The sequence below is a fragment of the Poecilia latipinna genome, unplaced genomic scaffold (assembly GCF_001443285.1).
Source record: "Poecilia latipinna isolate Pla-1442-1.1 unplaced genomic scaffold, P_latipinna-1.0 Scaffold901, whole genome shotgun sequence".
NCBI lineage: Eukaryota > Metazoa > Chordata > Actinopteri > Cyprinodontiformes > Poeciliidae > Poecilia > Poecilia latipinna.
Window position 1 is genome coordinate 53,656 of NW_015113517.1, and position 14,920 is coordinate 68,575.

Here is a 14,920-nt window from a genome sequence, read left to right on the forward strand (position 1 = left end):
AGACATTGTTTCTTTCATTATACACAAGTTAAACAGCATTAATGCCAGCTTTGCAATTTGCGGTCATGCACTGAGGTTTCGTCTACAAAAGCCAAAGTTGTTCTCTACTGTCACAATCACATGTAAAAGCTTTACTACACGTTTCTCAGCCGACTGCAGGTTTATTTGAGTCGTTGCTTCTGCTTCATGTAAATGTTCATCAGCTTGCTGAGCCAAAGCAGGGGCCCAGCGAAGCCAAAGGCAGATTGTACGTCCTCTGCAATTCCACTGCTGGCAGTGCCTTACTCGATTTCATCCTGCGCTTCCTCAAAAGCTAACAGGAAACTCCACCTCCTTCCTGCGTTACACACATTTTTTTGCCCCTTTTAGAAACTAGAGATGCTGTTATGCCTCACTTCACACTCTGTCAAGAAACAAAATGTGCAATGAGAAAAATAAAAAAAAAACAACACACACACAACGTTGTGGTTCATTATTCTTTTTCATTTGTCTTTAATTACTGAAGTCTGAGTCACGTTCCAGTGTTCGGGTGTTGCAAAATTTCCTGTCCAACTGTTGCTCTGAAGAAACTGTGTCCTCATTTGAAGAGACTGTCACGTTTTACGTTTATGTCTTTCTTTGCTTTTCACAGCCAATTTTTCAATCAGCTTCTAATCTTGTTCACTCTTTGTACGTTTTGTCACATCATGTTTAAAAAATATATATACATAAATATATATATATTCTATTTGACCTTTCAGGTGCTTCTTGTCATTATATCTTATGTATAGAAGTATTTGCTACATAGTGTCAGCATAATTTGTTTGATTTATTAAACAGTGATTTGTATTCATATTTGTGAAAGCGTATCTGTTTGAATGAATTCTTGCGTTGGTTTCTCATGGGGTTTACTGAACTGCACACTGAGGTCCTTGTTCATTGCAGGAGCTCCTTTGCGTAGGCGTGGTAGAGCATAAAAATGAGCTGGTAGCTCATGTAAAAAGTGTGTTTTTGTGCTCTTCTGGTGACGGAAGTGAAAGGGCCCTTCTTCCCACCCCTGCTCTCAGCTACCACTGCCATCAGGTGCAGCTTGATATGTAGACCGAGGAGCGGTTTGACAAAATCAGACTGAGATGCAAACGATCAGATTTATCAGTTCAAAACATGCTTTGAGACATCTTGTTAGTCGTTTTGTACGTGCGGGTTTCGGCTCTAGATGGCTCTGGTGATGGTTGAATGCGCTCATCAGTCTTGGCACGAGTATCATGACGTTTTGAGCCTTCAGAGTCCATTTTGTTTACAGGGGTGGAATGATTTTACAATAAAAAACCTATGATTTTTGAAAACTAAATGTTTTTAGTACTCACAATTATATGAATGGGAGACAGTGCTGTGTAAAATGACTTGCCTCTTACAAATTCTTCTTTATTTGACTTAAATCCTTTCATGAATTTTAATATCGCACAAAGATAACTTGGATACAAATAATTTTATGTTATAAGGCAAAAAAAAAAAGAAAAAAAAAACAGTTGGCCATACGTGAAAAACTAATTCTCTTCTAGAACTAAATACTGATTGACCATTGCCATCAAGCTTTTGCAGTAACTAGCAGTGAGTCTTTTTCCATTGATCTGGATGAATTTTAACCCTTTTATTTATCTACACTGAAGACTTTTCAGTGGATGTAAAAGATAATTCAACATCAGCCAGACATACAAGTACACCTTAAAATATTCTGAATATTGTGAAAAAGTCAAAATAAATGTCACTAATTTCAGAGTGCGCATACATGTATGTGTTTCACTTACTGAAATGCACATTTGTATGTGTACGCATGAAACATTTCGAGACTTTATATGTCATTTTAATAATTATGGTGTACAGATAATGAAAACTCTCAACTCGGTGTCTGAAAATTGGAATATTGTGAAAAAGCTAAATATTAGAAAGCCATGGTGTCAAACTCTAATCAACTAGCTTAAATCTGATTCAAACTGTCAAATATAAAAAAATAATAAGAAGAAGAAACTTACTTTGGATGTTTTGTAACCAAAAACAAGACCTGCAATGAACTGGAAGCTGCTACTGATCAGTTTTAAATGGCCATTCACTGAGAGGATGCTGTCCAAGAAAGAGACACCTGCTTTCTTGGACAGCAATACCTTAAACCTTCACTAAGGTTTTATAAAAGAAGACAAAGATTGTTTAGCAGCAATAAAAGGAAATATTTTTGGAGTTAATCAGAGAGTTTCAAAAAGAAGTACGAACTATCAAACATGATATTAGTATCAAGCTAGGTTAGTCATATCCAGACAGAGTAAGACTCCAAGTTGGTTGATGACTTAAAAAAAAAAAATGTTTGGAGTGACATTATATTAGGGACATGTACCCAAACATTAGTGCGAATATGGATTTTGGTTTATGTGGCTCAGACAAAATCCATAATAAATTCAAACCTAAGCTAAATTGGAAATATTTTTTTTTCTGAAATTAAGCATAACTCTATGTTCTTTAAAATTACAACTGTGACTGTATTCTCTTTAGTAACAAAATAAAGGAAGTTTATTTGTCACACACACTTGAAGTTGATGGATTAACCACATAGGTTTCAAAAACAAGGAAACAAACAAAAAGACAACAGAAAAAGCTCAAACACACATCTGCATTCATGAGAGTGATCGGTTTTTCCAGTAGGAGTTATTTTCTCTGTCAGGACACATCATACATACGTACCTCTACTTGGCAAAGTCAAAAACTGACAAGTTTTCCAAGCTAACATACAAAACTGTAAAAAAGAAATGAACACTTTCAATAATAAAATCTATCATCTCTATGGTAAAGTTTGTATTATGGGTCCTTTTTCATATGCGTAGTTTAAAAGGTTCAAAATAAAGTGTCTTTTCCAGAACCCACTCCTTGGGTTCAACTGCCAATGGAGGAAAAGCTGACTACAATCAGCACAGTGTTCATATTTCCTCAGTCTCATCCTTCCATCTCTCTAAGCTTAGAGAAATGCTTAGTTCTTCTTTCTGCACCTCCGTGATTCAGGGTGACAAACGCGTGTGGAAGCTGCGTGGTCGGATCATCATGCTGACTTTGCGTAGGGAGTAATAATCCGAGTCTTTCCAAGAGTACCAGACAATCCCATCAGGACCCAGTGAGCCGCGGCCTTTCGGAGTGTAATGGCCTCCCTGCGGAATTGGCAATACAAAGTAAACGCTTGTGTTTCTGAGAGTGTACTATTAGGAGGTTTCTGTTTGTGCTTACCCTGTAGTAGACTCCATTAAGGTTGGCATAGAAGCACTGGTTGTACCACCAGCCGCCGTGAGAGATCTCAGCACAGATGTTGCCAGTGTCTGGAGTACTGAAGTGCTGCTTGTCGTGGTACCAACCAAAGGAGTCCTGCACTGTGCCACTGAAATCTGACACATGGAGACGGTACTGATGCTCCTCATCTTCCACACTTGAAACAAGCATAAGAAGAGTCACGGAAGTTTTTGGAAACCTATTAGAATACTTCGCAAGGGATTGAGCATTGTTGTTTTCCTCACCTGAAGCTCTGGTAGAGGGCATGTTTATGCTGGATGCTCCAGTCTTCCAGGTCGATGCGGAGGCTGTAGTCTCCCTGGGTGCTCAGCTCATGGATGTGATTGTTGCCCAACCAGAACTCTGAGTGCAGGTCACCAAATCCATCCCTGTAGTCCCTCCAGCTGCGGTCAAAGCTCACAGAGCCGTCAACTCGCCGCTGGATCACGGTCCAGCCACCACCTTCAGAAATGGAGACGCTCAAAGATCAAGACCTCCAAAGATTCTTTAATTCCATGTCAGCTCAATCTGCAGCTTAGATGCAGTCTGAAGATGCAAAGGGGAAACTGTGACAAGTTTCTTCAAACACTTGATAGATTCAAAGAGTGCAAAGACCAATTTTTTCCCCCTACTTTCTATTTATGTGGAGTAAACCTGCAGGGTTTTAAAGAGGATTTTCAAAGGTTTCGCTCACCGTCTGTGTCCATGTCACAGTAAACCTCCACCGGCATCCTTGCCAGCAATGGCACCACAGTGTAGAGACCTGATCTCCTCACGCCGTTATAGTAGATGGAGGCACAGTCTATGGGACAGTTCCCCACATGCTGGATCTCTGCAGGAACAGGCCAAATTGGGATTTTTGGCTCCCTCTGGTGGCGCATCACTACATGAACACGTACCTGGGTGCAGGGCTTCTTGAGTATTCTGCAAATGATTGGGCCGGACTATATTGATGGAACAGTCTGAGCTTCTTTTGACTTTATCCATCAGAAGGGTCAGATTATGCAGCTGGTTCTAGGCAGAAAGATAATTTGGTAACAATTACAGCCAATTCAGAAAAACAACCCAAAATAATACAAGGCAGCATTACAAGTGGACATTATACCTGCATGTCTAGGATGAGGGTGCCCTGCAGATGCAGCAGAGAGCTGGCCTCAGCATAGTGAACCTCCAGCTCATGGAAACGCTGCTCCAAAGAGATGTTCAGGTGGAGCTTCTCTTCACTCTGATGTACGAGTGAAGTATGTGTCAATATTGGACAAATGCACACACAAACACAGTGAAACTGCTTAGCAGATTGGGATCACAAAGAGAAACGGTAAGTGTGACGACTGAAATGTGTTATCCAGTTTCTTATAACAATGAAATCTCATTGAATATGAGTATTGTAGTAGTTATTGTATTTGGATCTGTGTGCTTGAACGTGGAACAAGATATTGTCAAATCCAGAGACAAACTATAATGTTTTAACATCATAAAGTCTGAATTTTTACCTAAGTTTCTCATTGAATTACTTCATGAATCTAATAATACAGCCAATGTATTACATAAAACTATATATATATATATATATATATATATATATATATATATATATATATTTACAAATGACAGTAAAATGCAAAATAAATAAATTTGCTGGCTCCAAAGAATGCTAGACTACCAAGTAAATGAACTATTTAACACTGTCACAAGAAACCGCCTAAACATTTCGCTTTTGAAAACACTTGTAACTTCCTGTGGCAGTTAGCTGTGCTGCAGACCTGACCACAACTTGCAGTAAATTCACAATAAATGTTATGGCATTTCACAATTAAAATAATTTTAATTCAATCACACATACATTCCAACTGACCCTAGTTAGAAAGAAGCACGTTAGTGTGGAGTCATGCAGGGTACACCCATGGCAGGTCGCCAATTCATTACAGGACAACAAAGAGACATACTGGACAAACAATATATGCATGCATACCTTTGTATCTAATGACAATTTAGAGAGATCAATTAACTAATTAACTTAGCAGTCATGTTTTTGAACTGTGGAAGGAAATTGGAGTACCCCGAGTGAATCATTGCGTACACAAGGAGAACATGCAGTGTCCTTGCAGAAAGGCCCCAGGCCAGGATGCAAGCCTGGGACCTTCATGCAGCAAGGTAACTGCAGCCACCATTTGTAACTCATAGATTCAAATTCAGCTGTGACACATACTGACAAAGAATAATAGTAATAATAAAAAATAAATAAAATCAGGACCCCCAAACCCTGAAGATGTTCATCGACAAACTAGCTCTTTCCACCATCCACCTGTGGTCGCTGACTGATCCAGCTGAGCGCCTCTTCCTATATAAGCCCATCACCTGAGAACACATGAGGCAACACGTGGAGGAGGAGGCCAATCCTGTTAGTGGCTAAGGTCAAGGACATTCTGGGATGGAAGCTAGCTCGATTACCTACATACAAACATCATTAGTCTACAAATAATGTCATTTATTTCAATCTTGGGGTGGATAGAGGTAAAGTTTTACACTAAGTCAAATTTTTATCATTCAAATATTTGAAACAAGCATAAGACCAAGAAATCTACACAATTAACCTCCTACCCAAAGACCTTCCTTAATGTCTCGCACACTAACACGGTTATTCACATTTTCATGTGTCCCTGCAGACCAACTCAAAGCTGTTAAAAGGATCAGTCCTAATAGCTGACCCACATCTGCGTCGGTCACCTGCAGCTCGAGGACTTTGATGCGGTGCCGGTGGTTCCTGAGTTCCTCCTGCAGCTCGGAGATGGTCTCCTTCAGAGCCACGATCTGCTGCTTCCTCTCCTCGTTCTCGTGCAGCCAGTAAGAAACCTCGTCGGAGCAGCGGAACATATCCGGGCATCTTCTCTCATCCAGCTGGGGCAGCGTGGCCACCAGCCGGCACATCCCGTCCTCCGTCAGCTGTCAGAGAAGAGGATTTGGATTAAAAAGATTTTTTTTTTTACTATTTTTTTTTTTTTTAATGTTTTTTGTTTTTAAAAAACATGTTTTATTGGGGCTTTCAAATAATAAATCAATCAATTAGTTATTACTTAAAATGTTTAAGGCAAAACCTTGAAGCAACCCCTGTGCTGCTGACTTGAAGAAAGCTCCCTGAAAAAAATATGATGTGCCAATTTATCTGTTTAATGTGGTCTGCCTTATTGGTGAGATCAAATCACCGTTAAACTTTTATAAAAAATATATATTTTTTTACCTCTCACAATACAGATTTTTCTATTATATTATATTCTATTGTAAATCAAATACAGCTGCTATAATATGATTTTGCCAGATGTAGTCACACACACGTGAAGCAGATTGGTCTGTTTGTGTTTTATTCACTGCTGCCTGACATACAGTGTATATAAAATGTTTGTGTTGTGATAAATGGGAACATGATTAATATTTTCAGGACTTTTTCCACTTTTGATCTGGAATGTAATCTGGACAGTTGGATTAAAAATAAAATGAAATATTTGGGGTTTAAAATAAAATTTGGAAAACTGATATAGTGGATATCATGCATAAATGTTGTCACTCTTACACTACGTTGAAGCTTGTTCTGAGTTTGTCTATTTTGCTGGGCATCTTCTATATTGGTAATGTTTGCCCAGTCGGTGAGGGTGTGTCCTTTTCACAGCCCTCTACAGCTTTTTAATTGGATGTTGTCATTGATTTGGATGCCCCATTTGGACCTTTGTCATGCCAAAATAGGTTACTCTTCATCCTCAGTTTTCCAGAAGCTTGAAAGTTTTGTGGTGGCACAAACAGTCCCAAAGACTGTCACCTGTGTTGCCATTGTGCCATTATATTTCTTTGTAACATTTCAATCATTAACATGGGAGATTATTGGCACGTCTATTATACAGCCACTACTATCAAGAAATCAGCTGCTTTGCTGTTGTTTAAAACCTCTTGGGAGCCTAACCGACTGCATTTCTTCTTCCCTTTTAATCGATCTTGAATTAATGTCCAGTTCTTGGTAACATCACAGTTGCACCAGATCTTCTCCATTTGTTGATGACTTGTCTTTGTGTGTTCTATGTTATATCTAATTCCTTTAAATGTCTTTTGTACCACGCTCCCGTCTGACACCTTTTGATAGTGAGATCCCTCTAATGATTTGGCCAAACAGAAAAATTAACAAAGACACTTTAAGTGCGGCAGGTGTGTGCTGACTTTTTTTTAGCATGTGTGACTAGTGATTAATTCTAAACACAGCCACATCTGCAGTTATGGTAGGATATTTACATATGTGTAGCCAGATTATTTAAGGCTTTTTTTTTAAATCCCTTCGAAATATTTCAGATTTTGTCAGTGTGATTCGTATAGGTAAAAGGAAAACTGTTGGAAATAATTTGCTTTGAGCTTTTACATCCACCATATGCAAACATCGCTAATAAGCCAATTAAACAAGTGCAAAAATGATAACACAAAGAAGCCTTGTAGCTTTTATGTTATTTCTTATCCAGTTATAATGGCTGTCCCCCTCTCGTAAAAAATACTTGCAAAAATAATCTGTTGTGAATATATATATATTTTTTTTTTATTTCGAATTTTGGATCAAGTTTCCAGATGTTCCCTCAGCATGGTTCCAACTCCAAATGCTGGAGTTGCTTCTACTTTGAGACCCAACTGATGTGACCAGTAAATTTGTGAATCTATCTAATTAGAGAGGAGGACTATAAAACTTCACCTTTATTTTATGTTTCTGCAGAAAGTAGACTTTTCACGTGACGCTTTTTCACACTGTACTAAATATTTTACAGTTTAGAATAGCTCCTTGGCTGATGTGTTATGTTTTCTCATCATTTCCATAAGACATGCATTAAATAATCTACCTCCACAACAATTGTATTTGGTAAATAAATCCTTTGATGTTACTTTACTCTCTCAAAGAGAAACTAAAAACAGATGAATCCCATTTAATAAAAAGCAACATTGAACACGTTCAGAAACGTGACTTTTTAGCCATTAGTACCTGGTTTGTGTATTCCCCACACTGTGAACCTCCGCCGTTGCGTGAAGTTGAAGTGTTCATGTTGTCTGCTTTGGCCTCTGGGAGCAGCAGGATGAGAAAGCAGAGAGTGAAGCCCACGCTCCAGCTGAGGAGGCTGAATGAGATCAAACCCATCGCTGTCACAGGGTCCGTCTGTCCCCTGCCTTTTCACTCAGGGTGGGCTTAGGATGTGGAAGTATGCGCTTCAGCATCTGATGCTCCGCTGGCTTTCCCTGAATGAAAAGAAATAAAATAAAATAAAAAAAGGGAGACTAAGCTACACTTTAAGCCAAATTGAAAATCTGCTCACACTTCAAGAAGATGATGTTGTAACAAGTTGTTACAGGCCAGTATAACCTGTATCAGAGTACGAATAAGACATTTCCAGCCTAAAGCTAAGAAAACAGTACAGTTCTCACCCCAGCTATACAGCACCTTCTACCCCCCTCATGGCTCTGTTTGGGCCAGGGGGTTCTCTCCATTTTTAGTTAAATTGTCCTCGTCTTTAGCTCCTTCTGAGTTGCTTTCTCTTAGCCCATGTCTTCCTCGTTCCCTGTCAGCGTAGAGATCCTAGTCCAATAATCCACCTCTAAGAGGATTCACTGCAACTGAGAAAAGGCAGGGAGCATGACAAATAGGGTGATAAAATTCTGACGTAAAGTGAGAAGTATAGAAACATGATGAGAAAGTAATTTTTTTTTGTATGTGAAAATTTCTTTTATTTTAAACTTTAAATAATGTGTGCATAAAGGTAAATCAGCCTTTCTTAAAAAAAAAAACATTGCTTATGAAAATAAACAAAAAAAAAAACATATTTTCTGTTTTTTCCTTTTTTTCAAATGTCACTCTGCAACAGAGTGTCCCAATCTGTGTCTAATGGTTACTGTTTCATTTCTTTTACTGGATATCTACAGGAAATGATGCTTCATTTGCATGAAAGAAGAGATTAAGTAATTAATGTAAGCGTAAAGCGGTTCACATAGAGAAAATTGTTTCAGGAGGTTTTGTTTTTCTTGAGCATCAACAGCAAAAACTCCTACATCAGCACACACAGCGAATAAACATAACCCACTGCACAAGCACAGTAATCCTGCACTAATCTAGAGGTAATGAAGACTAACGTGAGTAGGAGTATAAGGGGTGCTGATCCTATTACAGCACCCAAGCTGCACTTTACATTTTTATGCCCTTGACTCTGACTCATTAACAGACTGCACATATTTTGCAGGAAAAAGACTCCAAAGTCCCTCAAAAACCAGAATATGTGCCAGTAGGTCTGAGGGGTTTGTAGGATCAAAATAGACACGATTGGCCCGGAGGAGAACTTGAACCAATGATGTGGTTCATCTTTCAGTATAAAAATCCCCATGTCAGTAGTTTAAACTGGAATGGTGGGCGGGTCGTAGGTGTCACAACCACTTTGCAAATTTGCAGAGGTAAAATTTAACTGTTAAAAAATATTACAAACAACTAAATGTCACCAACAACTAATTAGATTAAAATTCCCTTTGCTCCCCTACTTTTCCAATAAACTCTTGATCCCACCCGGAGCCGTAAAATTGTAGAAGAAGTAGGAACGTCCTTTTGTACAAAACTAAATTTAGGAGTGTGGGTTCTTGCTGGGAACTCTGACTTCCTCCCATGGATTAAAAAACACACATGCCAGGTTAATTAAGCCTCTTTAAGCTACCCTTTGGTGTAAGTGTGTTTGGATGGTTGTGTGTCTCACTGGCTCTCCCTGTGATGCACAATGACCTTTTTGGGGTCGTACCCTACTGACCGCTGAACAAAGGGGTCATCGGGTTCTTTGTGGGAAAGAAAATTGGGATTCAAATAAAACATGTTAAATTGAGTTTATTCCAGACCTCTTGACCAGACCTTGAAACTCTATTATTCAACTTTGAGAGGTGAGAATTTGTAATACTAGCACCTCTGTATTTCACTTCCTGTGGAGTAAATGTAATTACCAAATCCACTTCCTCCACTGCATTGCGAACGTACCACATGCAAACCAAAACACACGCATAAACCGTCTGGAATAAAGTTCAACTGAGAGAAGTGCGTGTGAGCGCGCGTATGCGTGCGTGTGCGTGTGTGAGTGTGTGTGTGCGCACAGCCACAGGGTGGCGCCATTTGACAGTTTACTGATCTGTTGGGTTTTACTGTAATCATGAAATTTCTCATTTCAATAAACAAACAAGCTTTTAAAAATCCAAGTATTTAGACATGAAAGGAAATCTGCTTGAACGTATTTTACTACTAAGAATTAGTCATTTTCTGACATTTAATGTATGAAGTGTTTAAAATATCCCTCTAAAAATATGGGCACTTCTGTGAAGAGCCATTACATCCTCACTTCTCACTGATTCCTTGAATTTAAACGTGAATTAATGTAAAGGTTCATGTATGTCTTGTATTAGATTTTTTTTTAATCCTCGCTGAGGAAGAACACTGGTAAAATTCCTTAAAATTAGAGAATGGAGTTATTTTGGTGTCTTTGTTCCTATAGTAATATGAATACATTTTTGATTGTTAGAGTTAAACAAATGTAAGATTAACAAAATGTAGTGGTATGCATCATACTATTGCATTTTGCTGCATAGAAATATTTAAAATGAGAAAACCTTCCAATTTCTTAGAAGATTGCAAGTGTATCATGAAACCCAGTCTAAAACATATATTTAAGGCTTACATGTCATGATTCAGGTTTTGGGTGAGGTGAGGTAAGACGCAGGCATGCCCAGGATGATGAAAATAATTAATTTTAATGAAATGTCCAAAACAGAGACGGCACAGGGAACAGATTGACGACATAACACACGACGAGGATCCGACACAGACAAAGACAACAGGTGGGGTTAAATACACAGGGAAGGTAATCAGGGAACGGGATACAGCTGGGAGCAATCAACAGGGAAGACAGATTCACAGGGGAAACTGGACTAACACAGAAAAACTACACAGAAAACACAGATCCTAACATTACAAAGTTTAGTCCAGCAGAAAAAAAAAGAAACTAAAGCTTATAAATGAAGGAAAGGTGGAAAAGAGGATTCAGTCATAGTTTCCAGTATCAGACACTCATGAGTGTCAGCAGAATTATTAAGGGAAATACTGCACTCTTTCGGACATTTCAATCTCACCCATGACCACAGGTGGAAAAAAAATAAAAATAAATCCAGCACCTCAGCAGATTGCTTCTACATACATTTATAAAAAATAACGGGTCAATCTTACGAGCTCCGTGAACCGCGATAAAATACCACCTGTGCAAAGCAGCCAGTTTTAAAGTCTTCTCTTACCATAACCATGCGGAAATTACAGGATCGAAGTGGAAGGCTATGCAAAACCACAGAGTGAGGTCAGTGGCTGCTCAAGCACTGAGTATGCAGAGGTCACCAACTCTATATAGAGTTGATAGTGACCTATCTCCAAACCTAATTGGAGTACAGTGTGTGGAGAGCTTCACAGGATGGGTTTACCATGATCAAACAGCTGCATCCACTCCTAAATCACCAGGTGTAAAGGGTTGATGCAGTGTTTAAATCAGATCTCCACCGGAACAATGAAGATGTGTCCTCTAGAGCGATGACTCATGCTTGGCTGAATGACAGTTCATAAATCAGATTGTGGGAGTTGCCAGCAGAATACTACACACTTGACAGGATTGTGTCTAGATTAAAGTTTAGCGCAGTGGGGATCATGTTATGAGGCTGTTTATCAGGAGTTAGTCTTGACCACTAAGTTCCTGTGAAAAGAACATCATCATTCCAAGACATTTTAGAAAATATCATGTTCATGTCTTTGTGGAAACAGTTTGGCGATGGCCGCATCCCGTTGCAACATTAACTGATCAAGGTTTATAAAACCATGGATGAGATAGTTTGCTCCTGACCTCAATCCAAGCCATCTTTTCGTGTCCAACATTAGTGTCTGACCCCACAAATGAGCTTGAGAACTTTCTCCTACACCTTGTGGAATGAATGTCCAGAAGACCTGAAGCTGTTACTCCTCTAAAGACTGCACAGACATCCTTATTAAAACCGTATTTGATCGGAAATAGTATATCACTCCAGTTCATATGTATGCAAAAGCAAACAAAATCAAAAGCTTTTTGAAAACAATGGGTCATGATTAGAGTTTAGGGGTCTGCAATAACATGCCTTCATTTTGAAAAACATACAATCGAGGTGTGATTTTTGATTTTTCTTTTCGACCTTACTGATTGATCACAGTCGCTCCTTCCTCTCCTGCTTCTAAGGTTGCCTTTAATGAAATTGTGATAGATGCACACATGGGACAGCTTATGTGGCAAATTGTGGAATATTTGTGGTCACCTTGCAACTTGAGAGTTTCCTTCCCCAACCTCCCCTCCTCTTTTTTTTTTCCTTTTTGTTGTACTGAGTTTACTTTCAAAGCACCTTTGGGTTTAAGCGCAAAGAAATCCGATTGGATCCAGAGCTGACAGAGAGCTGTGGGATATGACAGTGTTTATGACTGTCCCCTATGCTCCACACCTCCTACAGTCCAAAAATAAACCTGAGTTGTTCTGCTAGGTTAAGTTCAAGTGTTGATTACTTGCCTGAAAGGCAGTAAATATATTTATTTCAATCCTTTTCTTTGGTTTCATAAGACGCAAAAACATTTCTATAAAAGACACCCCCTCCCCACCCTATATGCAGTTGTAATGATCTGTTTCTTTTTCATGGCAGTCATTAAACAGTGTCAGAATCAATATTATCTTTCATCCTCCATGAGTAAATAAGAATGCATAAGCAAGAACACAGAGTTTGATAAACTACTTTTCCAGCTGAAATTGACTCCAAAATCAATATATGCTGACGGTGAAAAAAAAAAAAGAAGGCGGATATGCATGTGTTGCAATAAAAATAAGAGTAGAATCTAAAGTTTAATTAAAGGGTCATCACAAAAATCATTTTGCCTTTCACTCATTCTCATAAAAATCTATACTTAATTGTAGATATTTGAGCAGTTATCAAAAGTAGCAGAGTTTTTGTGTTTTAGGTTGATATAACAAAAAATTAAGTGAATAAATATACAACATAAATTATGCTTTTTGTTGTACAACAGATTTTGGTATGATACTTCTTCAGATGTTGGACTTGAGAGTTGAGCAGTATCGCTCATGTCTTTTGAAGAACTAAGATATCAGTTTGACTTCCTGGTCAGCAACACCTCACCAAAAGCGTGCATGTCGTCTTCTCTTGGTGGCGAGCTCAGAATTTCTCCACACCAAAGATTTTGTGGCAGACTCATTGCTTCGAAGGATGCTAGCGATTAGCCAACTAGTGCATCCAGCTGGATTCAGAGGTGTTGCCGAGCAGCTGGTCAAAAACAGAAACACAATGGTCTCCTACTTGCGGATATGCTTGCAGCTGTAAATAATCCACAGTATTACTCAGGAAGCAAACATTTGTAGAGAAACGCAGCTGTATTGCGGTTTTATTTGAGTCAGGTCTAAGTCATGCCCAGCAAATGGGCCTGTTGAGCCGCCTCCAGGCAACACCACATTCCACACAACCTCACTTAGTCAGCTGGCTGCCTCCTAAGCAATTTATTATGCTGCTTCTCTTCCACAACATGCAATTATATATCAAAGGCTATTTGAATCTTATTAAAAAACAGTAAATGGAAATCTCTTGCACATGGCACCGAAACCAAACGTTTGTTGTCTAAAAGCACGACAGACTGTCGTAAAGGTGCAGCTTTCCACCGTTCTCAAGCTAACAAGCTGAAATTAAACAGACACTTACTTATATGAGTTTCCTACATTAAATCAAAGGAAGCAGCTCTTTGACTGGGGGGGGGGGACAGACCTATGGAGGTGTTTGAGGTAAAATGAGTGATTTGCATAAAACCCATCAAAAAGTGATGCACGTTACTACAGACGCAGGCCATAACACCTGTGACAGCAGGAAGTGTTTACCTCTGCTGTCACAGCCTTTTTGAGACACATACTAGTGACAATGCAGTGAAGTCTTTAATTTTTTTTTTACCTTTTCTAGTTAATTCTGAATTATTCATAAAGTTTGAATCTCTGTTTAACATTTGTCACGGGGTAAAAACGTTGATTCCTCCATGCTGACAAGAAACTAAAAGCAGTTCAGGTTGACTGATGTGACATTTTGACAGACGCGGTGGAGGCTGGGGATGGTTGAGTAACAAGATACATGAAGGGAGGATAAGAGTGGTAGGTGTGCTGCTGGATGTGCAGAGCAACAAGAGCAGACTCCATAAGGAACACATTATTTAAGCTCTTTTTCTCTGACTAGCAATGCAAGGTCTTTTGTTCGCTTCCAACAATGTACCTGAAGGTTAACCTTGTGTAACAACAGATCCATTTCAACCGTCTCTTGAAATAACCATTATATCAGGAAAAGTACTCCTGGAACCAGCACTCCATGTGTCTTTGTGCCACAGTCTCCCATAAAAAAAAAAAAAAACATTCCCCTATAGGCTGAGGGAAAATGGATGATAAACTGAATAGACTGGGACACAAGAACCAGATAGAAGAATAAATCAAGACACAAGCAAAAAGGCAAACTCCTACTCCAAAAATCATACCAAAAAAAAAAAAAAAAAAAAAAAAAA

At 38.9% G+C, this 14,920-nt stretch overlaps 1 protein-coding gene across 1 annotated transcript; it reads right to left on the reverse strand.

Moving 5' to 3' along the window:
- Positions 1–197: 197 nt before the first annotated feature.
- Positions 198–8,912, reverse strand: LOC106957403 (techylectin-5B). Its single transcript, XM_015048732.1, has 9 exons — positions 8,728–8,912; positions 8,291–8,541; positions 6,013–6,228; positions 4,391–4,510; positions 4,185–4,299; positions 3,980–4,117; positions 3,531–3,747; positions 3,247–3,442; positions 198–3,170 (listed from the first exon to the last, which is right to left on the reverse strand). Exons 2-9 carry the CDS (start codon positions 8,441–8,443, stop codon positions 3,024–3,026), a joined length of 1,302 nt encoding a protein of 433 aa, XP_014904218.1. The 5' UTR covers positions 8,444–8,541; positions 8,728–8,912; the 3' UTR covers positions 198–3,023.
- Positions 8,913–14,920: the final 6,008 nt, after the last annotated feature.

What these genes read in the sequence shown, in the direction of transcription:
- LOC106957403 (XM_015048732.1), bottom strand. Translation starts at nt 8,443, where the DNA reads ATGGGTTTGATCTCATTCAGCCTCCTCAGCTGGAGCGTGGGCTTCACT. An exon ending in GTGGGGAATACACAAACCAG is followed by an intron (nt 6,229 to 8,290) that starts GTACTAATGGCT and finishes CTTCTCTGACAG; the next exon opens with CTGACGGAGGACGGGATGTG. An exon ending in TCAAAGTCCTCGAGCTGCAG is followed by an intron (nt 4,511 to 6,012) that starts GTGACCGACGCA and finishes CTCGTACATCAG; the next exon opens with AGTGAAGAGAAGCTCCACCT.